The 23,393-nt window shown below is 53.8% G+C and overlaps 1 protein-coding gene and 1 long non-coding RNA gene across 3 annotated transcripts in view; one reads left to right on the top strand and one right to left on the bottom strand.

The window, feature by feature from the left end:
- The window catches only part of LOC108524157 (uncharacterized), a 25,142-nt gene extending 16,788 nt beyond the window's left edge, over window positions 1–8,354 (bottom strand). Inside the window, exons 1-2 of one of the 2 annotated variants that reach the window (XR_001883991.1) lie at window positions 8,043–8,354; window positions 2,462–2,613 (exon numbers count right to left, since the gene is read on the bottom strand). This is a non-coding gene — a long non-coding RNA (uncharacterized LOC108524157). Of the gene's footprint in view, window positions 1–708; window positions 1,645–2,461; window positions 2,614–8,042 lie in introns of those variants that run through there. The other variant, XR_001883992.1, reaches the window with a different exon arrangement.
- LOXL1 (lysyl oxidase like 1) overlaps window positions 1–21,047 on the top strand; it is a 29,292-nt gene extending 8,245 nt beyond the window's left edge. Inside the window, exons 2-7 of the mRNA XM_017865121.1 lie at window positions 11,995–12,103; window positions 15,569–15,706; window positions 16,205–16,361; window positions 16,981–17,076; window positions 18,569–18,684; window positions 20,745–21,047. Of these exons, the coding sequence (XP_017720610.1) occupies window positions 11,995–12,103; window positions 15,569–15,706; window positions 16,205–16,361; window positions 16,981–17,076; window positions 18,569–18,684; window positions 20,745–20,751 (623 nt within the window). The 3' untranslated portion in view covers window positions 20,752–21,047. The remainder of the gene's footprint in view (window positions 1–11,994; window positions 12,104–15,568; window positions 15,707–16,204; window positions 16,362–16,980; window positions 17,077–18,568; window positions 18,685–20,744) is intronic.
- The last annotated feature ends 2,346 nt before the right edge of the window (window positions 21,048–23,393 follow it).

Genomic DNA, 23,393 nt, shown 5'->3' with positions numbered 1-23,393 from the left:
TAGTGCCACGTAAGAAGCCCTGCAGCCCCAGAAGACCAAAGCTCCCCTCCCAAGGCCTTACCCTCCCACCCCCGCCTGACTCACTGGCTCTGGCAATCCTGTGAAAGGAACATGGAACAGGCTGCCCTGGGCATCCTCCCAGGGCATCTCGGATGGCTGTGCTAGCCTTGCCTGGCATGTGTCCTCTATCCCTGACCTCACATGGCCAATCAGAGGCCAGGAGGGAACTGCAGCTGCCTCCTCCCTGGTCCCTTGCTCCCAGTCTCCCCTTCTCCAGTCTATCCTACATGTAGGCAGATAAACCCCTGCACTCTGACCAGGTTACTCCTCTGCTCAAGAAGATTCTGTAGCTCCTCAGGGCCTTTAGGACAAAATCTAGTGTCTCAGCCCAGCACTTCAGAGCTAGAGGCACCCCTTCCTGTCCTTTCTTCCTCCTTTTCTCAAGCCTCCATAGCCCCCGTCGGACCATGCTGCTTGTGGGCCTAGATGTTACACCTCCCTAGACACATGCAAGGGTGTTTCTAGGGTACCCCCTTCTCTGTCCAGCCTCCTGCACCCAAGAGGCCAGACCTGTCTGGACCCTCAGTCCCTGAGAGCAGCCCTGGCTGCCTGCTACCACCCCTCCTGCCTGAGCCCCTAGCTCACCTGGGCCTGCTCCACCCCACCTCCACAGGCTGCCTGCCCTCCTCTGCCCTCCAGATGACTCACCTTCCCCTGCAGAGTTTGGAGTAGATGCAGGGAAGGACCAAAGCAGGCTTTACCCAACAAGCTTCCAGAGTTAGAGCCCAGAGGCAGGGATAATAATGCCAACTTGGCCATTTGCGGAAGACTGCTTCCTGGGCTTAGTGACTTCAATGTGCAGTTTCATTCATCCTCACAACCTCCTAATGAGGTGCAGGTTATGGTACTCCTGGTGTAGATGAGAAAACAGGCCTAGGGAGGTGGCACAGAAGGGTACAGCCGAGCTTGAATTCAAACTGATGCATCACAATGAGACGACCCAGGAGGATGCCATGTTCAACCTGCGGGCGGGGCAGGGCGTGAGCATGGACCCCTCTGCCAGCTTTGCCTCTGTGGTCCTCACCTCCCCCATCTACATCCAGAGGAAGAATATGCTTGCATTTGCTGAGTGCATTACACATCATCTTCTTTAATTCCCAGGTCCTAGCCAGGTACTGTTTTTTGTCCCATCTTACAGATAAGGTGACAAGTTCACTTGCTTGCTTTTAGTAGTGGAACCAGTATTTGAGTCTGTGTGACTCCCTATCTTGAGTTCTTAACAACCATGCATTTTTAAAAAATTGTTGTGTATTACTGCTTATCTTGTATGCCTCATTTATTCACTCATTCATTTGGTCATTCATTCATTCAACAGATATTTGCCTGCTAGATTCTGGGCACTGGTTGTGACAGGGTGAGATGGGACAGTGAGTGTGAAAGACTTTGGAAGCAGAGTCTCTCCCCAGTGTGGTGTTAGGGTGTAGCCTGGTCATGGTCATTGCTGATTCCAGAACGTTTGTGTAACAAACACTCATATAGTGCATACTAAGTGCCGGACACTGTTCTTGGAGCTTTGCAGTTAGAATCACTTAAGCCTTGGCCAGGCGCGGTGGTTCACGCCTGTAATCCCAGCACTTTGGGAAGCCAAGGTGGGCAGATCACGAGGTCAGGAGATCAAGACCATCCTGGCTAACACGATGAAACCCCATCTCTACTAAAAGCACAAAATATTAGCTAGGCGTGGTGGCGGGCACCTGTAGTCCCAGAAGGCAGGAGAATGGCGTGAACCTGGGAGGCGGAGCTTGCAGTGAGCTGAGATTGTGCCACTGCATTTCAGCCTGGGTGACAGAGTGAGATTCCATCTCTAAAAAAAAAAAAAAAAAAAGCATCACTTATCCTTGTAACAGCCGTGGGATTGTTATCCCCATTTTGCAGATGAGCAAACTGAGGCCCTGAGAGGTTAAGCAACTTGCCCTGGAGGCAGAATCACAGATCAGCATCCCTCCTTCCTTCCCTGAAGTTGTCTCAGATTGTTCCTTCAGAAAGAAAAAGAGTCATCAGGCTTAGAAAGCTGTGTTGGATCAGACAAGCTGTGGAAACGGAGGGTTCTAGGCCCTCCTCCTGCCTCCCTGTTTCTCCTTTGAGAGTCATTAGTGTCTGAACAAACAAGTAGAGTCCTAAGCAGCCTCATCCCAGGCAGACTTCCTGTCTCCTCTCTTATCAGCCACTTGCAAGGCACCTTCTCTCTCCCCTGGTCTCAAACTGGACCATCCCTGCAAGAAGAGACAGCTCCTGTTTTCAATACTAAGAGTAAGAATATCTGATATTTATTGAACAGACACTATGCTAAGCATTTTATTTTTCTCATTTAATTCCCACAACAGCCTTGTGAGATTAATAGTACTATCATCTCCATTTTATAGATGAGGAAACTGAGGCTTGGAGAAATTAAATAACTTACCCAAGGTCTCAGGGTTAATGAGTGGCCAAGCTTAGACCTAGGCTGACTGTCCACTCCAGTGGGCCCGGCCTCTGTTCTGTCTCTCAGGGAAGGGTGTTTTATGTTCTGTGTTATCTGTTTCTGTGTTCACTGTTCCCCTGAGGTGTGAACACCTGAAAAAAACAAAATTTGGGTTTTTGCCTCAAGTTCGCAGGCCCCACAAACTTGCTGTGGATGGTAGCAGAGCTGGGTTGGGAGCCATTAGTGCCTTTATGGGTCCCAGGCTACTGCTAGACTTGGCCTGGGAGTTCTGGCTTTTTGTCCTCTCTCCTTCCTCCTAACCTCAGGGGTCCCCACTGCAGCATCCTCTGGTCTCAGAAGGGGTACCCCTCTCCAGTAGCTCCTGAGTAGCTCCTGAGTCCATTCTACCTCCTTTCTAAGCTGGAAACACATGGAAGACTTCCCAGGACAATGGCTGACATGGGCAGGAGAGGAAAGGGGCAGGGAGGGAGCTGGGGTCCACCCAGGTGGCCCACACCTGCTTCCAATTGCTGTGCCCAGCATTCCTGCAGAAGAGCAGTCAGGGTTGGGATGCTGGAGAGAGAGGTTTGGACTTGCCCCCTCCCCTGGCCCTGACCTAGCCACCTCATTTCCACAGGCAGCTGGACCAAGGGCCTTCTTTTTGTCTGGACTCATGATCACAGGGCAAGGGTTGCATCTGGGACCTTCTCCCTCTTGCTGATGAGCACCCAGAAACTGGGCATTGCAGTACCACCTGGAAATGGGGAGAGGGGTCTCAGAATGCCAAAGCAGGAAGAGACACAGGATGGGAAAGCGAGGCCCCAGCAGCCTTTGCCATCCAAACCTCAGGAGACAACCCAACCTTCCCCCTGCTTGTGGGCCAGTTGGAACCACAGGTTTTCCAAACCTGAAGCAAATCCTTTTGCAAAAGAAGGGACTTTGAGAATCGATTCCAGACTCTGCTTGACAATGAAGTCTGTGCTCACACAGGCAATGCCACCAGACCCTTTATGGAGTATGGGCATTGGCTCACGCACTTGCCAAGGGCATACAGGTGCTAGGCCCTGAGCTGGGCATGGAGAATTTCAGGGGCACCTCAGACCCCTCCCTGGCCTCACTGACGTCTCAGCCTGGCAATAAGAAAACAGACACCTGGGGTGCAGAGTGGCCTAAGCCCACATCTGTCTTTGCCAGCTCCCATCATCTGCTGTGCACCTGGGAGACATGCGCCAGAAGCTGAGTACAGGCAAAAGACAATACCACTCACCCCTGCCCTCATGGGCTCTCGCCTGGCTGCGGAAGGCAGATATCATCTTGTGAGGAAATAGTCATGTAACAAATATTTATTGAGCGACTTACTGTATGCTGGGCACTGTTCTAGAGCTGGGTATTTGTGAAAAGAGACAAAATTCTTGCCCTTGTGGATCTTCTATTTTCATGTATAAACATAATGAATATGTAAAAAAAAAAAAAAAGAAGGTAATAAGTGCTGTGGAAAAATAGAGATAGGTAAGAAAGATCGGGAGTATAGGAGAGGGGCAGGTTGCAAAGGTGGTCGGGCCTCATGAAGGTGACATTTGAGCAAAGACTTGAGGCATATGCAGCTGTCTGCAGGAAGAGCATTCCAGATAGGAAGACAGTCAGTGCAAGGCCCTGAGGCAGGAGTTCTCTGGGGTTTTCAGGTATGCTCCAGTGTGGTTAGAACAGAGTGGAGTGGAAATGGAGGTATAACAGGGGACAGGTCAGAGAGGTAATGGGATCCAGGCCATGGGGAGCTTGTCAGCCATTGTGACGGGTTTGCCTTTTATTTTCTGTGCATCCTTTTCCTCAGAGTTTGAGCTGAGCAGAAACATGGGTTTCTGCTAAACAGGGCCCCTGACTGCTGCGCTAGGAGTGGACAGTGGGGAGTCAGCCGGGGAAACTGAGAGGCGGCTGTTCCAGAGACCAGGAAGAGTGATAGCAATGGAGGAAGCCAGCTTTAGGGTTTGTTCTTGAGATAGAGCTGAGGGGATTTCCTGCTGGGTTGGATATGGGGTATGAAAGGAAAAGAGGTGTCAGGGATCACACAGTGGTTTATGGCTGGTGTGGCTGGAAGGATGCAGTTGCCTTGAGCTGAGATGGAAAGGCCATGGGCAGAGTAAGTTTTGTAAGAAATATAAAAATTTCAAGTCACTCTGCAGGGCCTGAGAGGGCAGGGAGGGAACCCCTGGAGTAACCAAAGCATCAGGGGAAGCTTCTAGAGGTGGGATAGGGGGCACCAGGCAGGGCTTGCAAGGGCGAGGAGGCCTGCAAGGGCAGGGGTTGGGTTCACGCTGGGAAGAAATGTGCATTAGGTGTGCAGAGAGGCAGCAGAGGCTTGGCCTCTGGGCAGGGAGCTGACCTCCCCAGTGGGTACTGTCGTCTGCCTCTCCCTCAGCCCAGCCTGCCTCCTGGGCAGCTGGTGCAATCAAGCACACACTTACAAATCCCTTCCGTGAGTCAGGCCCTTCTGCTGCTAGCTGTCTCTCCCCATCAGTGGGGTGGACAGACGAGTGCTGTAAAACGGTGCAGGGTAGTGGTGGAGGGGTGGTCAGGTGTGACAAGGTGGGCTTTGGAGCTAAAACTGTGTACCCCCGCATAGGTAGAGCTGTTGTGTGTGTGTGTGTGTGCGTGCATGCACACACATGCATAGCTGGGAATTCCAGGACAAGGGCACCATGGGATCAGGGGGTAGAAAGGTTGGGGTATGCTGCTAGAGACCTGCCTACTGATCCTGAGGGTTAAGAGTTCTGGAAGGCTAGGTAAGGCCAAACCACAGATGGCTTTAGCTGCCACTCTAAGACTTCTGGGCTTGATTCTGTGGGCAATGGGGAGCCATTGAAGACTCTGGGCCTGGCTTGATGGCTGTCCTAGCTCTCAGGACCTTCGTTATGGGGCAAAGTGGAATCTGCAACCACCTTGCCTGCCTGCTCACCAAGTAGGTGTGGCACCACCAGGCCAGTGCTGACAAGTTAATTTCCTGATTATGAGATAATCATTTCCTAGGGAATCGGGCAGCCAGCTCCAGCCCTAGAGGCCTCTCTGGCTCATCTTTATTCAAGGCCCTGCTCTGCAGAGCTTTCTGCTTCTCCCCCACCTAGGGGCTCCTCTGGAGTCTGGCTGTGCTAGCCAAAACATCCCTCTCAGCACCTATTTCACAAACAACTGACCAGTTGCTGCTGGACTTTGTTTATCCTCCAGCCCTAGGCTCAACAGATTAGGGCTCTTTTACGTTCCACTTTCCATCATCTGCCCCTCATGAGCAGGAGGCTTGGAGAGGAAAGATTTCAGAAACAAGGTTTACTGAACCACAAAAAAGAGGAAGCCAAGAGGGAAACAGGTGAGGTGTGGACGAGCAATGGGAAGGCAGCCACAGGGCCCTCAGCGCTGGGCAGCCTCCAGGAACCGTTGGGCAGGAGGGAACAGATTTCTAATGAAGCAGGAAGGATTTAGGTCAGACGGTGGGAGAATTTCCTGACTGCTAAAGTATCGTCTGTAGGGGTTGTGAGAGGTCTCGGGCTCTTGCCCAAGGCTGGGGAATGAACTGAAGAGCTCCTAAAAAGTATTTTAATCTCCAAGTGTTTATCGATCCATCCAACCTGTGTTCAAGGGCCAGCTAGTTCAGTCTCCCTCATCATCCAGATGGAGAAAGTGAGCCTCAGAAAGGGGACTGGGGAGACCAGACAAGACAGTGAACTCGCCCCTGGAGCCTCACCCCTGAGAAGGCCCCAGCTGCGTCCCACCAGGGAAGGGGCAGATGGTCTTTGTCCCCGGTTCCCGAGGGCTGGCACAGGAGACATCAGCAGCTCTAGACCCAGCGTTGAGCAGGAGGACAGGGTGGGCTTGTCCCAAGCACATGGGCCCCAAGAATCAGTGTGACAGGTTCCTCCTACTGTGCCCCTGCACACTCCCACAGAGGAAGCTCCAGGGGCAGAGCCAGGATATAGAACTTTGGTTCTGTTTTCTCAGCTCCATGTCTTCACTGCCCTGGAGGGTTGAAGGGGCTGCTATAGCTAAAAGGCTTACCCCACACCAGTGGCTGGCTGTCTCCCTGTGGAATGAATGGTCCTGGGACCCTATTTCCTTGCACCCAGCCCGTCCCCAGCCGAGCAGCCTGGCTTTGGCCATCTCAAGGGTATTCGCCACCCCGTGACTCAGCATCCCTGCCATCCTGGCCCAGGCTCTGTGCAGCCTGCATCTGAGGAAGAACGCCCACAGAGGCCAGCAAAGGGCCTTAGGCCCTGAGTCAGGTGGAGGACAATTAGAAGTGGAAGAATGGAGACCATGAATTCTGAAGTGGGGCTGGGTCAACCCAAGGCCACATAGAAGTCCTATGACACAGTCGAGTAAGACCCCAGGCTCCTGTCTCCCTCCTGGGAGGAAGAAATGGATGGCAGCCAGGGTTTTCTTGGGCAGTCTGAGCAAGCCCATCCACCCAGTCTTTGGATGGTGAGACCCGCCCCAGCCTACCCCCCACCAGTGGTGCTGGGGGCTTGGGAGAAGACTGAGCAGGGCTGTAGGTGACCCAGGGAGCTGGATGTTTATCTTCAGGCCCAGGAGGGGAATGTACACGTAGCATGTTTGTGGAGTGGGGAGTCAGAGGCAACCTGGGGGTCTAAAACAGGAGGCTGGCCAGGCGCGGTCACTCACACCTGTAATCCCAGCACTTTGGGAGGCGAAGGCTGGTGGAACACTTGAGGTCAGGAGTTCGAGACCAGCCTGTCCAACATGGGGAAACCTCATCTCTACTAAAAATACAAAATTTAGCCAGGCGTGGTGGCACACACCTGTAATGCCAGCTACTCGGGAGGCTGAGGCAGGAGAATTGCTTAAAAATACAAAAATTAGCCAGGCGTGGTGGCATGTGCGTGGTCCTAGCTACTTGGGAAGCTGAGACGGAAGGATCGCTTGAACCCAGGAAGCGGATGTTGCAGTGAGCCGAGATCGTGCCACTGCACTCCAGCCTGGGCTGATGGTTTCCCCTGTATTTGGAGTAAGCAAAAAGACCTCATTTGGCTGGGTGCAGTGGTTCACACCTGCAATCCCAGGACTTTGGGAGGCTGAGGCAGGAGGATCACTTGAGCCCAGGAGATCGAGGCTGCAGTTAGCTGAGTTCATGCCACTGCATTCCAGTCTGGACAAGAGAGCAAGACCCTATCTCAAAGAAAAAAGAAAAGGTGGAGGTGGCGTGGGGAGCTGGATGTATACCTTCACCAAGTCCAGGATCTTCCTTTAAAATGCATACTTTTTGAGGTGAGGGCTGATCACACAGTCTGATAGTAACTGGACTTCACCCAATATTGGCCACTCTGCTTGGAGGGCCTATTGTGCCTTACAAGCCAGAAATTGCAGACCAGCCTCCCTACTCCTACACTGAGCGTGTCCACCAGCCCCCAACTCAATCAACCCTTCTTTATCCTCTTCCAACATCACATAGAATCCCCCAGCCCCAAGCCCTGCAGAGAGGCCAAGAGCCCAAGCCTACAGGCCTGACTGCTGACGAAATGTCCCCTGGGAGAGCTGTCCAGAGAAGGAGGCATTGTTCCTTCCTGGAAAAACATACCAGCCATGGGAGGGGGTCTGCTATTCTCTGGGACCTCGGCAAGGATCCTGAGCGTGAGGCGGGGGGGCCTGGCCTGAACTCCTGAGGCTACTCCTTTCCAGCAGCTTCCCCAAGCTGCTGCCTCTTATGTCACCCCATGGCCATGAGGGTGTGACAGAGTAGAGCACAGAGAGGAGGCCGTTGGGGGAGTCACAGGAGGCCCCGGTGATGCTTAGAGATGTAGAACAAAGACAATTACAAAATAATGGTAAGAGTGATTCCACTTAAGTTCTAGAAAAGGCATAACTAATCTACAGTGATTAGAAGCAGTGCAGTGGCTGCCTGGGGTGGTGGAGGCGGGGAGGGGACTTACAGGGAAGGTACCAGAGGGTGATGGAAACAATCCACAGCTTGATTGTGGTGGAAGCTACATGGCTTTCTACCTTTGTTAGAACTTGTCAAACTGTACACCTAAAATCTGTGCATTTCACTGTGTATAAATTATAGCTCAAGCCGGCGCGGTGGCTCAAGCCTATAATCCCAGCACTTTGGCGACGGCCCGTAAGCACGGGCCGGATCCAGGAAGGGTCAGGAGACAAGGACCATCCTGGCTAACACGTGAAACCCCGTCTCTATAAAAAATACAAACCTAGCCGGGCGATGTGGCGGTCGCCTGTAGTTCCAGCTACTCGGGAGGCTGGCAGCGAGAGAATGCTGTGTAAACCGCCGGAGGCGGAGTGCTGCAGTGAGCTGAGAGACTGGCCACTTGCACATCCAGTCCGGAGCGCGACAGAGCGAGACTCACGCCTCAAAAAAAAAAAAAAAAAAAAAAAAATTATCAGCTCAAGAAAGTTTATTTTATAAAAGAGTGACAGGTGGAGTCCTGGGAGGGCAAGGAGACCTAGGATCCCCTCCTGGGGTACCCCGGCTCCCTGTGCGACCTTGCGCAGATTTATGGGCCTGAGCCTCAATTTCCTCCAGTGCTTCCAAAGACATTGTGTGCCTTGGTGTCTTGGGGGCAGGACATGGAACACACTTCGGATTGCCTGGAACAGTCATTAAAGAGGCTCTCCTGACAGAGCCTGAGGGGCTTTGGGCCAGTCAGTCACCCCTAAAACAAAAGTGGCTCCACTGAGGTTGAGTAGGACTCAGGCCCTGCCCATAGAACCCCGTCTGGAAGGGAGGAGACACACACAGGTTAATATGGTGAAATCTAAGTGTAGATCAATACAAATGGGGTAGTGAGAGAGGAGAAGTGTGTGCAGCCTGAGATATCATTGCGATCAGGGGAGACTTCCCACAGGAAGAGGCCCCTGCCTGAGCGTGAGATTCCTCAACAATAAGAGGAAGAAGATGATAATCTGTGGGAGGGTCAAGGCTCAGATTGTGACCAGCAGCCCCAAGCTGTTTGTCGTTAGCCTCTCTTCCAAATCTCCACATGCAGTACTCTACAGATGCCCTCCTCCATACCTCTGATACTTATAACCCTACCCCACTCAGTTTTAATCAAAAGGCTTGATGATATCACAGCAATTCCTTTTTTAAGGTTTTTTTTTTTTTTTTTTTTTTTCTTTAGCTGAAGAGCTTTCGCCCATGATCAGGGGACAAACAGAAATGAGCCTGAGATTCAGAATTGCTGATAGGCATCAGACCTTGGTCTGTGACCAGGATCAGGGCCCAGTCTGTGACCAGGATCAGGGTTCAGTGTGTGACCAGCATCGGGGCTCAGACTGTGATCCTGAACAGGGCTTGGTGTGTGATCAAGGCTCAGGGTGTGCCCAGGGCCAGGGCTCAGTGTGTGACCAAGGTCAGGGCTTAATGTGACTAGGATCAGAGGTCAGTCTGTGACCAAGGTCAGGGCGCAGACTGTGATCAGGCACAGGGCTCAGTGTGTGTACATAGTCAGGGCTGGGAGAGGCCAGGAACAGCATTGGCCCTCACTGGCCCCACCTGGCCTCTTCCTCCCCACTCCTGCAACTTCCCGGGGTTGCGTAGCCAGCTCATGAAATAGCCTAGAGAGGAAGGATCAGGCCAGAAAAGCTTTGTGGAGCCATCTGTGCAGTATTTCTTGAAACTGGGCCTGGGGTGGGGGCAGCAAGCTGTCTGATGTCAAATGCTTAGTCTCCTGAGTCTTAAAGGCCCAGCTACCCCACCCTATACACAGCTGAGGGAAAGGCACTGGGTGATGGGGACGGGGCCCATCCCCAGTCCTCACCCCTCCCCCAGAGGCTTCCAGGGTCCAGAGAGTGAGAACCAGCTCCCAGCTGGCTTGAGGGCCTATGGGTCCCTTGGGAAATGACTGCAAACATTCCTAGGGGCTCAAGTAACAGGGCCTAGGCTGGCCAAGAAGTCCCCCACCAGCCGGGAACCACCTCATCCTCACCCACCCTTGCACTCCAAGCTTCTTCTTCATTCCAAGTAGGTGAGATCACCCTGGCTGCCTGGACCAGGCTCCCCCATGAGGCCCAGGTCCCAGGGAGAGCAAAGCTAGGGTCTGGGAACTCAGGGTGGTCTGGGGAGGGGAACATGCAGGCAGACACTTCTGCCAATGGCTTAGAAGCCAGCCTTCCCCTCCTTGGCCTCATCTTCCAGACCTAAAAGCTGATGAGAGGGTCTTGGCAGCAGGAAAGGGGTGGGAAACCCCTCCATGGGACTTAAGTCCTCCCACCTTGCCTGCTGTCACCCTTCCCGAATCCCTCAAGAGCAGAGTACTTCAAAGAAACTAAGAGGAGCTTATAGCCTCATCTTATCACTTACCTGACAAAATCCCTGAGGCCAGAGAGGAGAGGGAATTAGAGGCCCCAGGACCACTCCCCTTTAAGTCAGTGGCTGGGCTGGGATAGAGCCCAGGGCCCTGGAGTCCCCCCTGCCCACACCCACCCCTGCCCGCACCCACCCCAGCCCACACCCTGTCACTCCAACATTAAGATGTTCCTTCTTCATTCCAATGCGGGATGGAGTCTGGACACCTAAGTGTGGTTTCTGCTTATTCTTAGTAACTCCTGCTCAGACTAATGCATGCCCAGGGAGGAAGGTGGAGGGGCAGGAACAGGATGGACAGGCCTCGGACTCTGGCACATCCTGGGGAACAAGGGACCACAAGGACGGGGGCAGCCTCCAGACTTCCCCTGGGTGCTTGACCCCAGACCTTGCAGGGTAGGGACCCAGGGTCTCCCTCAGATTGCTGGCCAGAGGTTGCAGACAGAGGAAGGTGTGGTCAAGTCTAGGGCGCTGATGGCAGGAAGTGGTGGCAGGTGATTGGGGGTGGGGGTACAGGGAGGAGTGGCTGTGCCAAGCAGAAAGGAATCCTGAGAAGGTCGGGCTGGGCGCCCAGGCTGAGAATCCTGCCCTGTCAGCAGCCTGCTCTAGGGAAATGTTTTCCTTCTAGCCCATCCCTTCCTGCCCACCCCGACTCCTGCCAGCCTGCATCCACCTGGCTCTGCCCATGAACCTTCAGGGACACACTCCAGGCCAGAAGCCAGGACTCTCTTGGTGGTTCACAAAGAATGCTGACTGCAGGGATGAGAGGAATGGAGGGTGTCTGGGGGCTGCTGTCCAGAGGCCTGGGGAGTAAGGACTCGAGGGAGTGCCTCTGTCAGGAAATTACATGGTTCACTCATTCCTGCCTCCAGGTCTTTGTTCATGCTGTTCCCCCTGCCGAGGACACCCTTTCCTGCTCTCTGGTTCTCTAAATCCTGCCCCATCTCCCAGATCTTGTCCATGTCCAAGCTTTTCCAGGAAGTCTTAGCAGCTCCCACACCACAGAGCTCGAGATGCAAGCTCTTGCTGCCTGACTTCCTTGACCCCACACGTGAGCCCAGGACCCAACGCCCAAGGAGAATGGCAAAGGGTTTGGGGGTATGAGAGGATGTTTGGGGTATGAGGAGGTGTCTGGGCATTAACAGTGGCCAACCTGACGCTCTCAATGTCATGCTCTTCCTCCCTCCCTCCTCTCTCCCACTGCCCACTCCAGGTCTCCCTGACTTGGTCGCAGACCCCAACTATGTGCAAGCATCCACTTATGTGCAGAGAGCCCACCTGTACTCCCTGCGCTGTGCTGCGGAGGAGAAGTGTCTGGCCAGGTAAGCAGCTGAGGCAGAAGTGTAGAGTGTTGGGATAGTCCCTGGGAGTCACCCAGAACCCAGCCTAGCTGTGGCTGCCAGCTAGGCTGTCTGCAAGCTGATGACCCTGGCCAAATGCCCCGGCCTCCCAGGACCCTGACCTTTTCATCAGTGAGCCTTGCCTGCCCTGAGGGAGTCAGGAGGGGAGGGGAGCAAGTGGGGACCCAGCATTTCTGTATACTGTACCTTACTATACAAGGAACTTCACTTTTACTGTGGCACCTCATCTTCATACGAGCCCTGAAGACATGGGTTGCCCCCTCAGGAAACTGAGGAGCAATGAAAGGAACTCAAACCTTTTGGATCTGAGCTGCTTAATGAGAAGGTTCCTCTTGGGAACCCAGGCTTCCAGTGCTCATACAGGGACCTATGGAAGTCCTACTGGGTGGATGTACCTGCAGGATAGAGCCCAGGACTATGGAGCCATGTCCACAGAGGACAGTTGTGGCTTTGGCTGGCCCAGGCTGCCTCTGCCTGGTCACAGCAGGGGCAGTGAGCCCGGGGGACAAAGAAGCTTCAATTATATGTTGCACTGGAAAGAGGGGAAGGAGACCAGTTTCCATGAACCCAGAAGGTGAGCACAGCTGGCTCGCCATTATTCATGGGTGATCCTGCCTCTCACAGTGTTTGCTTCTAATTTATTAGCAGTTCATATTCTGCTGGAATATAGGTTCTTTGGGGATACCTCCCTGGGCTAAAATAATTAGTTAAGATTATGTTATCTGCTTCTTTTGTTAATATCCCTCTATGTTGAAAGCACCTATTTTTCTTAATTACCTGCTTTTTGGACATTAGAACTCTCTGTTTAGTTTGACTTTCTACTATCTAGGAAACTCTTCAGAATCTCAACATTTTCTCATTTCTAGAACTTCTAGTTCACTACCACTATAAGTAGCTGATCATAAACCCTTATCTGTCTGTAACAAGATAAAGAGCTTGCACCAGAATGTAACTCAATTCACTCTTTCATTGAGAAAGTCTTGCTTTAAAAAAAGAAAAAGTGTCCGCTGAACTAAGCACAGTGATTAGGAATGTTGTCGATATACATTCTGGTGCAAGTTTCCGATCCCATCCCAGACTGGCATCAGTGTGGAAACTGCCCCTGGTTCAGGGACCACAGGCTGAGTACCACTCAGCCAGTCTGTCTGGGCAGTTCTTGTCTTGTTTCAGTTGTCCTGGGGAAGAGAGCGTAATGGTCCTGCTGGAATTCCTCCAGCCATGAGGAACTTACAGCCTCTATGACAGCCCTTCCAGTCTAAAGAGTAAGTCAAAGCCAAACTATTAATATCACGGCCTCTTCATGAAGGATCCTGAGTGCCCAGACCTGCGCTCCCAGCTGGGGAGAGGAGGCAGCCTGTCCTCTGTCCTGGAGGGTCTCCTGGTACAGCTGGAGAGAACAGCCCTCACCTGTACCCCAGTGACAGAACCAAGACACAAGTGGACTGGTTCACAGGCCAGGGCTGCTGGAGGTCAGAGGAGGGAGGGGTCAGCAAGGGCTGAGGCCTCAGAGGAGGTGGGCGCAAGAGTTCAGACCTGGAGAACCCTGCAGAACTGGAGAACCCTGCAGAACTGGAGCCCTGGGGCAGGAGGGCCCTCTGAGATCATTTGAAGTATGGGCCACGGGCTGGTGCCAGTTCACATGCTGCAGGCAGAACCCAGAGAAAGAAAAGGACCAGTTCCAAGTCTCACCGCTAGTTTGTGGCCAAGCTGGGCCTAGAACGTAGACCTTTATGGTTTCCCACGGTGTGCTGAGCCGAACAGAAGGGCAGGATTTAACTGAACAGGGGGAAGGAGGATGTTTTGTTTCAACCCAGACATAGACAGATTCCAAGCCTCCCCCAGACAAGGCTGAGGGCCTTTCATCCTGGCAGACAGTCTGAGCCGCCTGTTGTCCAGACATTCTCTCAAAGAGAGCGCTAATCCCTACAACTGGCTACCACTCCCCTCTGGCCTTAGGACTGGACCTTAATGAGTGCCAGGGAAGAGCCCCTGAGGCCAACAGCATTAGCTGTCAGCCATCAGCTGAAGAGGGGAGGGGCCTTCAGCCACCCCTTCCTGTTCCTACCACACACGTGTGTGCGCGTGTGTGTATGTGTGCATATGTGTGTGTCTCGCCTCACGGCAGCCTCTCGTTCCTCTTTCCACCCTTTTCCTTTTGTCACAAGGCCTGCCTCAGTTGGAAATCTGGAGTCAGCAGGTAAATTGTGAGCAGGCAATTCATACCAGACCCACACTCCCTGAACGGAAAAGGACAGGTTGCCAGCCTGAAGCCATGCAATCAGGGAGAGGTGGCCTGGTCATACCCAACCCAGCGCAAGATGTAGGTGGTATTGGGCTATGCTGCAGTCAGTGCTGTTAGAGCTCACAGGCAATCGGATCCTCTAAGTAGAGCAATCCAGGCAGACTTCCTGGAGGAGGGGACTTTTGAGTTGCCCCTAGGAGGCTGGGTGAGTTTTGGAATTCTGAGTCAAGCTAACAGCATGGGGAAAAAAAGTATGGGTCAGGGAAAAAGTTCAGCCTGTTTGGAAAATAGGCTTTGAAGCAGGAACCCGGGGTGTGTAGGGGAGTGGAAGGGCAGATGGGACTAGAAAAGTGAAGAGGCTTTGACCAGAGGACCTCAAGTCTGTTTTTCAGGCCCACACCTAAGACATGGCATACTTTTGTCAACAATTAGGGCTGTCTGGAGGAGAGAAGACTTATCAGAATCTCCTGGATAGGACTTTTTTTTTTCTTTTTTTTTAGAAAGGGGGTCTCACTCTGTTGCCCAGACTAGAGTGCAGCAGCGCAATTATAGCTCATTACAGCCTCAAACTCCTGGGCTCAAGGTATCAGTCTCCAAGTAGCTGGGACTACAGGCATAAGCCACCTTACCTGGCTAATTTTTTAATTTTTTAAAAATTTATTTAATTAAATTAATTTTTTAAATTTTAATTTCTCACTGTGTTGCCCAGGCTGATCTCAAACTATTGGCCTCAAGTGATCCTCCTGCCTCAACCTCCCAAAGCTCTGTAATTACAGGCATGAGCCAAAGTGCCTGGCTCCCGCAACAGGGCTGTTTCTCAAAGGCCCTTCAGAGATTTCTATGTGCTCCTGCACCCAGGGGCTGACCCCAGCTGAGTCACCTGCAGGTATCAGGGACACTGCCGTGCCTGGTACCGCTTTAGAAAGATGCCGTTGGCAGCTGCCGGCCACATGGTGGAGGCCAGAAAGGAGGGGACAGCCAGGATTTCACGGGGTCAGAAGACAGAGGAAGAGGCCTGAGCCTCTGCCACAGTTTGGGGAGTCAGAGGAGAAGATCTTCAGGGACAAGCGGTGGGGCTGCAGAACCAGTGGCCAAGGACTAGGGGTGGGGCTGAGGGGGCCCATGCTGGGTTCTGGTGTCACTGTGCTCCAACCCCCCCCTTATCTCCCCTGTCGTCCCTGCAGCACAGCCTATGCCCCTGAGGCCACTGACTACGATGTGCGGGTGCTGCTGCGCTTCCCCCAGCGTGTGAAGAACCAGGGCACAGCGGACTTCCTCCCCAACCGGCCACGGCACACCTGGGAGTGGCACAGCTGCCACCAGTGAGTGGGGAGGGGCTGGGCCCATCCTCTTCCACTTCTCCTCTGGACCAGGGACCTTGGTGCCTGAGCTCCCCTCCCGCCACGAGCATTCTGAGAGACACAGATACTGGATTAGAGGGCCCAGGGAGGTGTTATCTGCCAACTCTTGCTACTGGGGCAAGTGTTTCTCAGAGAACTCTTAGCCAAAGGTAGGCTGGAAGATGGAAGGATTGGTCTCAATAAGGGATGGAAATGTCTAGAATATGGGGCATTGCCCAGTGAGGTCATTACAGGTGGGAGCCCAAAAAGGAAGTGAGGGGTCCAGAGCATGTGCTGTCCTGGAGTGACCCAGCTAGGTGGGGAGCACAGAGGGGCCACCCCGCAGGACTCAGGGGACAGGAGAGCCTAGATTGGCCAGGAGGCTGTGCCACAGCAGGGTCACCTGAGCCCATCTCAGGATGAGAGGCCCAGGGAAGACTAGGCCCTCTTCTCTTCCTCTCTCCTCTCCTCTGCCCCTAGACATTACCACAGCATGGACGAGTTCAGCCACTATGACCTACTGGATGCAGCCACAGGCAAGAAGGTGGCTGAGGGCCACAAGGCCAGTTTCTGCCTGGAGGACAGCACCTGTGACTTCGGCAACCTCAAGCGCTATGCATGCACCTCTCATACCCAGGTTGGGCTGGAGAGATGGGGTTCAGGGCACAGGCGGATGAGGAGTGGGGAGACAAAGAGCAAGGCCTGCTGAGGCTGGCTGAGGCCTGGCTAGTGCCAAGGCTTCTGGCCACTCAGCTCTGCTCACAGTGAAGGTCTTCTCACCAGTCCTTAGGCTGCCACAGTGCCCTGCAGGGACTGTTCTCTCTCTGCCCAAGTCCCTTCTCATGTTATTCCCAGGTGATCTGCTCATGGAGAGAAGGAAACATTGCAACAGTCTGGAGAGCAATACGTCCCATTAGCCTGTTCACCCACCCATATCCCTCTTTCCATCAGCCAGCCTAAACATCCACAAACTGTCTGTCTGTCCCATCTCTCTTTATCCATTCTGTCATCCATCTTGCCCACGCAGACCGGCACATCCATCTCATCCCTCCCACCTGGCTATTAGAGATCTCTGTCTTTCCTCTGGTCCATCTAGCCAGTGACTTTAGGAAGGGGTGGACCCACCCTGAGCAGTTGCCCTGGGCCAGGGTCAGGGGAGAAACCCAGGGGAAGATGGGCCTGAAACTCCTGAAAGTGGGCATGGGGTGGCTCTGGGGAGCCAGCAGCATCAGCTGCTCCTCTTATCCCTTTCCCAGGGCCTGAGCCCAGGCTGCTATGACACCTACAACGCAGATATCGACTGCCAGTGGATTGACATAACCGACGTGCAGCCTGGGAACTACATCCTCAAGGTGGGCCTCTGGGTCTGGGGCTTTCTCTCCAACCGGATGTTCATCATTCCTGAAAGAAGCTTCAGCCTCTGGGCCTCTTCCGTTCTCCCAGCAACTGAGCAGAGGCAGCATCTGAGGCATCCCTCAAGGTTTAGGCTTCCCAGCCGAAGATTTAGGTCTCAGGCTGGCATAGCCTCTCTCTCCATAAAGAACCCAAGGAACCTTTGCCCCAGCTGTGGTAATGCTAGAGGCAGTGGTGATACTGTCTCCCTAAGTGACAAAGGACCAGAGAGAGCAAGGGAGACTTGGAGAACCATGTGGTCTATCTTCCTGTCTTCAGACAGGGCAGACTTTGTATCATTTGGGAGACAGATAAGAGGCCCTTGGCTCCTTACAGGGACCCCTGCAAAGCCAAGGGCTCCTGTGACCAAGACCCTTTTAGCCTGAACCCCTCCTGCTCTAATGGACACTCACCCCATCGCCTCTTCCCTTGGTTGGGAGAAAAGTAGAAAAGCATATTGACAACACACAACCAGACTTGGTACATACGTGTAGGCCAGGTTGTCATGGGCCCACCTGGGGAAGCCATGTCTCAGCCTCCTCCACACAGGTGTAAAATGAATAGGGATCATTCCACCAGTTCATCTGGACCCACTCAGAAGCAGAAAAGCAGCTCAGTAAAGGAAGAGCAGTGAAGCCAGGTTTGCAGGCAGAGGCCTTCCCTGCAGAAAGTCAGCTGGTGGAGAGATGCGTCCAGCAGTGGTTCTCTGTGGTTCCCTCCTGAGTGCCCCTCAGCAGGCTCCAAGCTTGCTCCTCCAGGGCCTGGGGTTGTCCAGTATATTTTTTCTTTTCCTCATTCATCCACTCAATCAAACACGTAGGAAGTCCCCTCTGAGTTCTAGGCACTGGACCCACAAACCACATAAGCAATACAGTTCACAGTCCCTGCCCTTTGGGAGTGTACCAGGATTTGAAAGTCACATCCCTGCATCTGTTCTTAGATGTTCTGCAAATAAAGCTGGCCCTACCCTAGTTAATCCAACATTTAAAAGTGTTGTATCCCAACAGCTCCTTTTCAGACAAAAAGCATAGACAGGAATGCATAGGGAACAACTTTGAGCCTTGGTGATGAGGAGGCCAGGTGTCGAGTCCCTGCTCAGCTCCTCGTTACTGCATTCCCAGGGGCAGGATCCAACCTCTCTGACCCCAAATGCCCCATGCAGGGCCCACCTGGCACAGGCTCTCGCTCTAGGGAAACATCCAATCTTCTGATAAGGGGCATCAGATGATGTTTGCTTGGATTACCAGCTGCCTCGTCTTTCCCCTCTGTGTCTCTCTAGCAGTGTGTCTCTGTCTCCACGTCTCTTGGCCTCACATGGTCTTCCTCTGTCTCCTGTCTATGTCTCCTCTCTGTCTGTCTGTCTGTCTGCCTCCTTACCACCTTCTCTGGTGAGCGGTTGAGGTGCAGCCCCCCGACTAGACTCCCTTTCTCCCTGTTTCTCTTCTTCCTCAGGTGCACGTGAACCCAAAGTATATTGTTTTAGAGTCTGACTTCACCAACAACGTGGTGAGATGCAACATTCACTACACAGGTCGCTACGTTTCTACAACAAACTGCAAAATTGTCCAGTAAGTGCTTGCTCCCCATCCTTCCTGGCCCTGTCCCTTTCCTGCCTGGGGAGCAGGCAAGGCCACCTGAAATACCTAAGATACCTGCACTTTAGGTCACCCTGATGGCCGAACACAGCTGCAGCAGGGCCCAGCAAAAAGAGCCTTGTCCGTGCCAACCCCAAGCTGAGTGTTTACATTGGGGCTCAGGCTGTAGGGTGTTGATCTGGGGCTGCATCCTGTGGCTCCCTGAGATGTCCCAAGTGAAAACCAGCAGAAGGCAGAGTCATTTGGTGCAAGGCCATGAGCTCTGCAGTCCCAGTTCCACAGCTTCCTCGCTCTGTGACATTGGGTAACTACTGCACTTCCCTGAGCTACTTTCATCAACTATAAAATAGGTATTTCCACATAGGCCGGGGCTGAGGATCTATAGGCCTGATGTCTGCATGTTCAACAGCCCAGCACACAGTGGCACACAGTGAACAGCAGCTGTGACCATTAGTGTCCGTATCAAGTGGACTGGATTAAATAGTCACAGATGAGAAGTGATTCTGGTTAAAAGGAGCCATCTTCAGTCCCTAGGCCCCCGTTGTAGAAGAAGTCCCTAAAACCTGGGCTTGGGATTTTAGCACATGGCTGCTGGGTAGGGTCCTCAGTCTTTCTCCTGATCCCCACGTGAAGTACTTTGCAGAGGGACCTCCTTCCTTACAAGCTCACAAGGAAACCCTACCACACTCCAGATCAAAGGAACCCTTTTCCATTAAAAAAAAAAAAAAAAAAAAGTCCTAGAGCTTTCGGCTTTACTTCATCAACTGGGAGAAAGGTGGTAGAGATCTCAAGGCCCAGAGAGGTGCCTTTCCCTAAAAGTGTATGCTTATTAATGGATGGCAAGTATGAGAGATTAAGCCTATGACTGTGGTCGGGGTGTGGTGTATGGCCAGGGTCAGGGCTCAGTTTGTGACAAGGGTTAGGGCTCAGTGTGTGGCCAGGGTCAGGGCTCAGTCTGTGACGAGGACCAGGCTCATTTAGAGACAGCCCTCTCACATTTGGCTGCTACCACCAACCTAACTGTTCACAGCATGCTGCCACCACATCATGAATATTAAAAATGGGAACAGCAGCCTCTAGTTCAGTGCAGAGATTAGGTTCCTCAGGAGTAGGATGAGATCAGAATTCCCCAGGGCACACAGCGTATTTGAAAGGACGAACTCCTATCCCATCACCGGCAGTCTGGCTCTTTAGTAGGCCTGGGTTCCCAGCACATTCCCGCTCCTCAGGGCCTGTCTTAGCTATTCAAGACCCAGGGGTCACCTAAGTGGTAGAAGCCATTCTAGGGAAGGAGGAGGAAGGAAGAATGGGGTATCCAGGAAACAAAGGAGGCTGCTGGGGGCTTGGGGAGGCAGGGAGTCCCGCCTGCTGCTGGGAAAGGGGGATGGGAACAGAAACAGCGTCCCACATCCCAGGCTCCTGGAGCAGCCAGGGGGGCTCTCGGCAGGGCAGATGGAGAAGCAGCCTGCGCCGCCCTGCCAGCTCCCGGGGGCCTGTGGGCAGCAGGGGGTGCCAAAGCCCTTCCTTCCAAGAGCTCTTTACATAAGTGCTTGGAAAGGCCAGGTCTTATTAGAGTGTCTCAGTCTCTGTGACCCTGACCACAGGCAGGCGGCTGGGCCAGCGTGCACAGGAAGCTGGACAGAGCGTTCCCAGAAAGGCCACGGGACTGACGCCTGTGGGTTTCCATCGTATTTCTGGAGGGAAAAGGAGGCTTAAAAAAAAGGTTCTGAGTTAGAAAAAACAAGAAAGTATTTCCAGACAGTAGCAGCTCTGCTAATGGCCTAGAAAACAATCTGGGACTAGGGCATGGGGAGGGGAATGTGCTGAGACTGTGCCCTGGGTGGGTGGGCGTCCATCAAACCCCTCCTTTTGGAGCTGGGCTGAGGGGGTCGGCACTTTCTCTTGAGGGAAATGGAGGCCCATGCCTGCCCTGCCACGAGGGACCTGGGCTGTGGGAGGGAAGCCCGGGCTGAGGGGACCACGCGGGCCCTACTTTGCAGCCCCTCATTGACCCACTGTCTTTCCTTCCTCAGATCCTGATCTCTGGGAGGGACAGATGGCCAATCTCTCCCCTTCTAAAGCAGGCCCTGCTCCCCTGGCAGCCTCCCGCCGAGGGGCCCAGCCCCCAACCCACAGGCAGGGGCATCCCTCCCTGCCGGCCTCAGGGAGCGAACGTGGATGGAAACCACAGGGATTCCGGATGCCAGACCCCATTTTACATTTCACTTTTCTCTACAGCGTTGTTTTGTTGTTGTTGGTTTTTATTTTTTATACTTTGGCCATACCACAGAGCTAGATTGCCCAGGTCTGGGCTGAATAAAACAAGGTTTTTCTACTCTGTGGCTCTGCATGCGGCCTGCTGGCTGGCTGGCCAGCCACGGCTAGTTTGGACCTAGGGGATGTCCTTGGGCATCACCCTTCCCCTTGACAAATGTGGAAAGGGCAGCCACCACCCGATCAGGACCACAGCGACCATGAGGGCGCTGAGCCCATTGTGGAAGCCTGTGGGGTTGAGCCCTTGGCCAAGCCTGTCATATGGGAATGGGACCACATCCGACTAGGGGAGGGCCCTGCAGTGGGGTGGGCGGTGCCAGCCTGCTCTCCTTGCTTAGCCCCTGCTCCTATCTGGGCTCGTGTGCCCGCTGCTGCCCCTTCTCAGCCTTCAGCCTCACACTCCCACCGTCCCCCACTCCTGGCCCTCTCACTCTCACCATTCGCTCTCTACCAGTCATCCACTCCCTTACAATTGCAGGTTCCTGAATTCAGTCTCCTGAAGGCCAGGCGTTGTGCTAGAGCACACGCAGGAGCATCATAGCTCCTGCCCTCAGGGAGCGCACAACCACAGGGAACAGGGAGCACACAGTGCCCAGTGAGGCAGAACCTAGGGGCACCAGGGAGCCTTCACATAGGAGAGGGCCTCCTTCTAGGCAGGGAGGGGAGAAGAGGATTCTTGGCAGAGAGACCGCCTTGAGCAGAGATCATGGGGTGGGGCTATAGGCTGATGGTGTGAGTGGGAGATGGAGGGAGGCCCCATGGCCCTGCAGCCCCCGTCCCCTGCCCTGGCTGTGGCATCCCAGAGGTCCTGGACACTGGGATGGACCAGGAAGAAGTGAGAGGGTGGTGCCTCTCCTCCTCCCCTGACCAGTGAGCCCTCGGGATGCCTCCGGACCCACCTGCTTCCCTGTGGGGGCAACACCAGTGAGAAAGGGAAAGAGACTTTGTCCAAGTACCAGGGCTCTGGATTCCAGGGCCAATCCTGCTCACTGCTGTGTGACTGTGGGCATGTCAGACTTCACCTCTGGGCCTCAGTTTCCTCACGAGTAAGATGGGAATGCCCTCCTGCTTGGCTCCCACACTGACATGGAGAGTTGATGAGCTACTGCTGCCAGGGAGGCACCGGGAGAGCTACAGGGTGTTGGCACCCACCCCTCCAGATCTTGGTAGGTCCCCGCCCATTTGCAGAGGTCCTCCAAGGAGGTGTCCCTGCTTTTGGCTCTGATGTGATCCTTGCCTCAGGGCCCCTGGTAGCAAGGAGGTTTTCTGATGCAGTAGAGAGGGAGGGCTTCTTGGAGCCATGCTATGCATCCAGGAGGGTCCTGGCCCAGTACCCTGGAGCCCTTAGGCCACTCACCAGCCCAAGCAGCAGGGTGGAGTGGGTGTGGCTGCAGCCCTCTCTCGCCCTCCCTCTGCAAGTCTGGCTGGGATTAACTCTGCTGACAGGGTAGGTGCCGTAGCTCTGCCACTCTCCCTCTGGAGCTGGACCAGGAGGGCCGAGAGGAGTACAGGCACATGCCTGTCATCCAGGGCCGCCATTCTGCTGCATCCCCTGCCGATGTGTGCCTCCCAAGATGCCATCCTTATTGCAGCCCCACCCCCTCTCCTTCCTAGGTACTCCCAGGAGTGAGCTGGGGACAGGGCAGACAAGGTCAACCAATTCCAGGCTGTCAGGAGGCCCTTATGAGGTAGAGACAAAAGCCCCCATTTCTCAGGTCAGAAAACTGAAGCCTGTCTGAGACCACAGGCAAGTTCAAGGCAGACACAGTGCTGGAGCTCACGTCTCTAAGACCTAGGCCAGGGCCAAATGCCAGGTGTGTGCAGTTTTCTGGGGAGATCTGTACCTTCAGCAGATGTTCAAGGGGGTGCTATGGCCCTGAACACAGAATTGGATGGAAGGAGACAGTAAGGGTGGCTTTTCCAAAAAGCCCACACATCATAAATTGTGGGGAGGTGGGGAGCATACAAGGAGACTCCCAGACACAGTGCTCTCACATGCACATGAACCTTTGGCCTGGAGTTCAGGTTCTGGGGGGCTAGTGGATGTCCCCAAGCCTGCCCTCAGAGTGAGGACACCTGGGCCAGTCCTCACATGCTGGGAGGACTCTGAGATTAGATTTCTGGGGAGGGGCTTCAGATACCCCTTTGCCCCCCAAAAAGCAGAGAAGGCGTTCACCCAAAGGAGAAGAGAGAGAGAGAGAAGAGAGAAGACAGCCACGATGCGCAGGGACCAGGGCAGTCCTCACCACTTCCTGGCTGACCTGTCAGTGCCCTATCAGTGCAGCTTCATGGTACTGCCCAGCAGTAATGGCCCCTCAGGAAAGGAGATACAGCTGCTCCCACCTCAGAGGGCAGGGTCTCCTCAGGTATTTTGACTCCATGTAGAATGGCAGAGTCTCCCTGGGAGT

Source organism: Rhinopithecus bieti, unplaced genomic scaffold, assembly GCF_001698545.2.
Source record: "Rhinopithecus bieti isolate Rb0 unplaced genomic scaffold, ASM169854v2 scaffold_79793, whole genome shotgun sequence".
NCBI lineage: Eukaryota > Metazoa > Chordata > Mammalia > Primates > Cercopithecidae > Rhinopithecus > Rhinopithecus bieti.
This window is presented reverse-complemented; position numbering and strand designations above follow the sequence as displayed.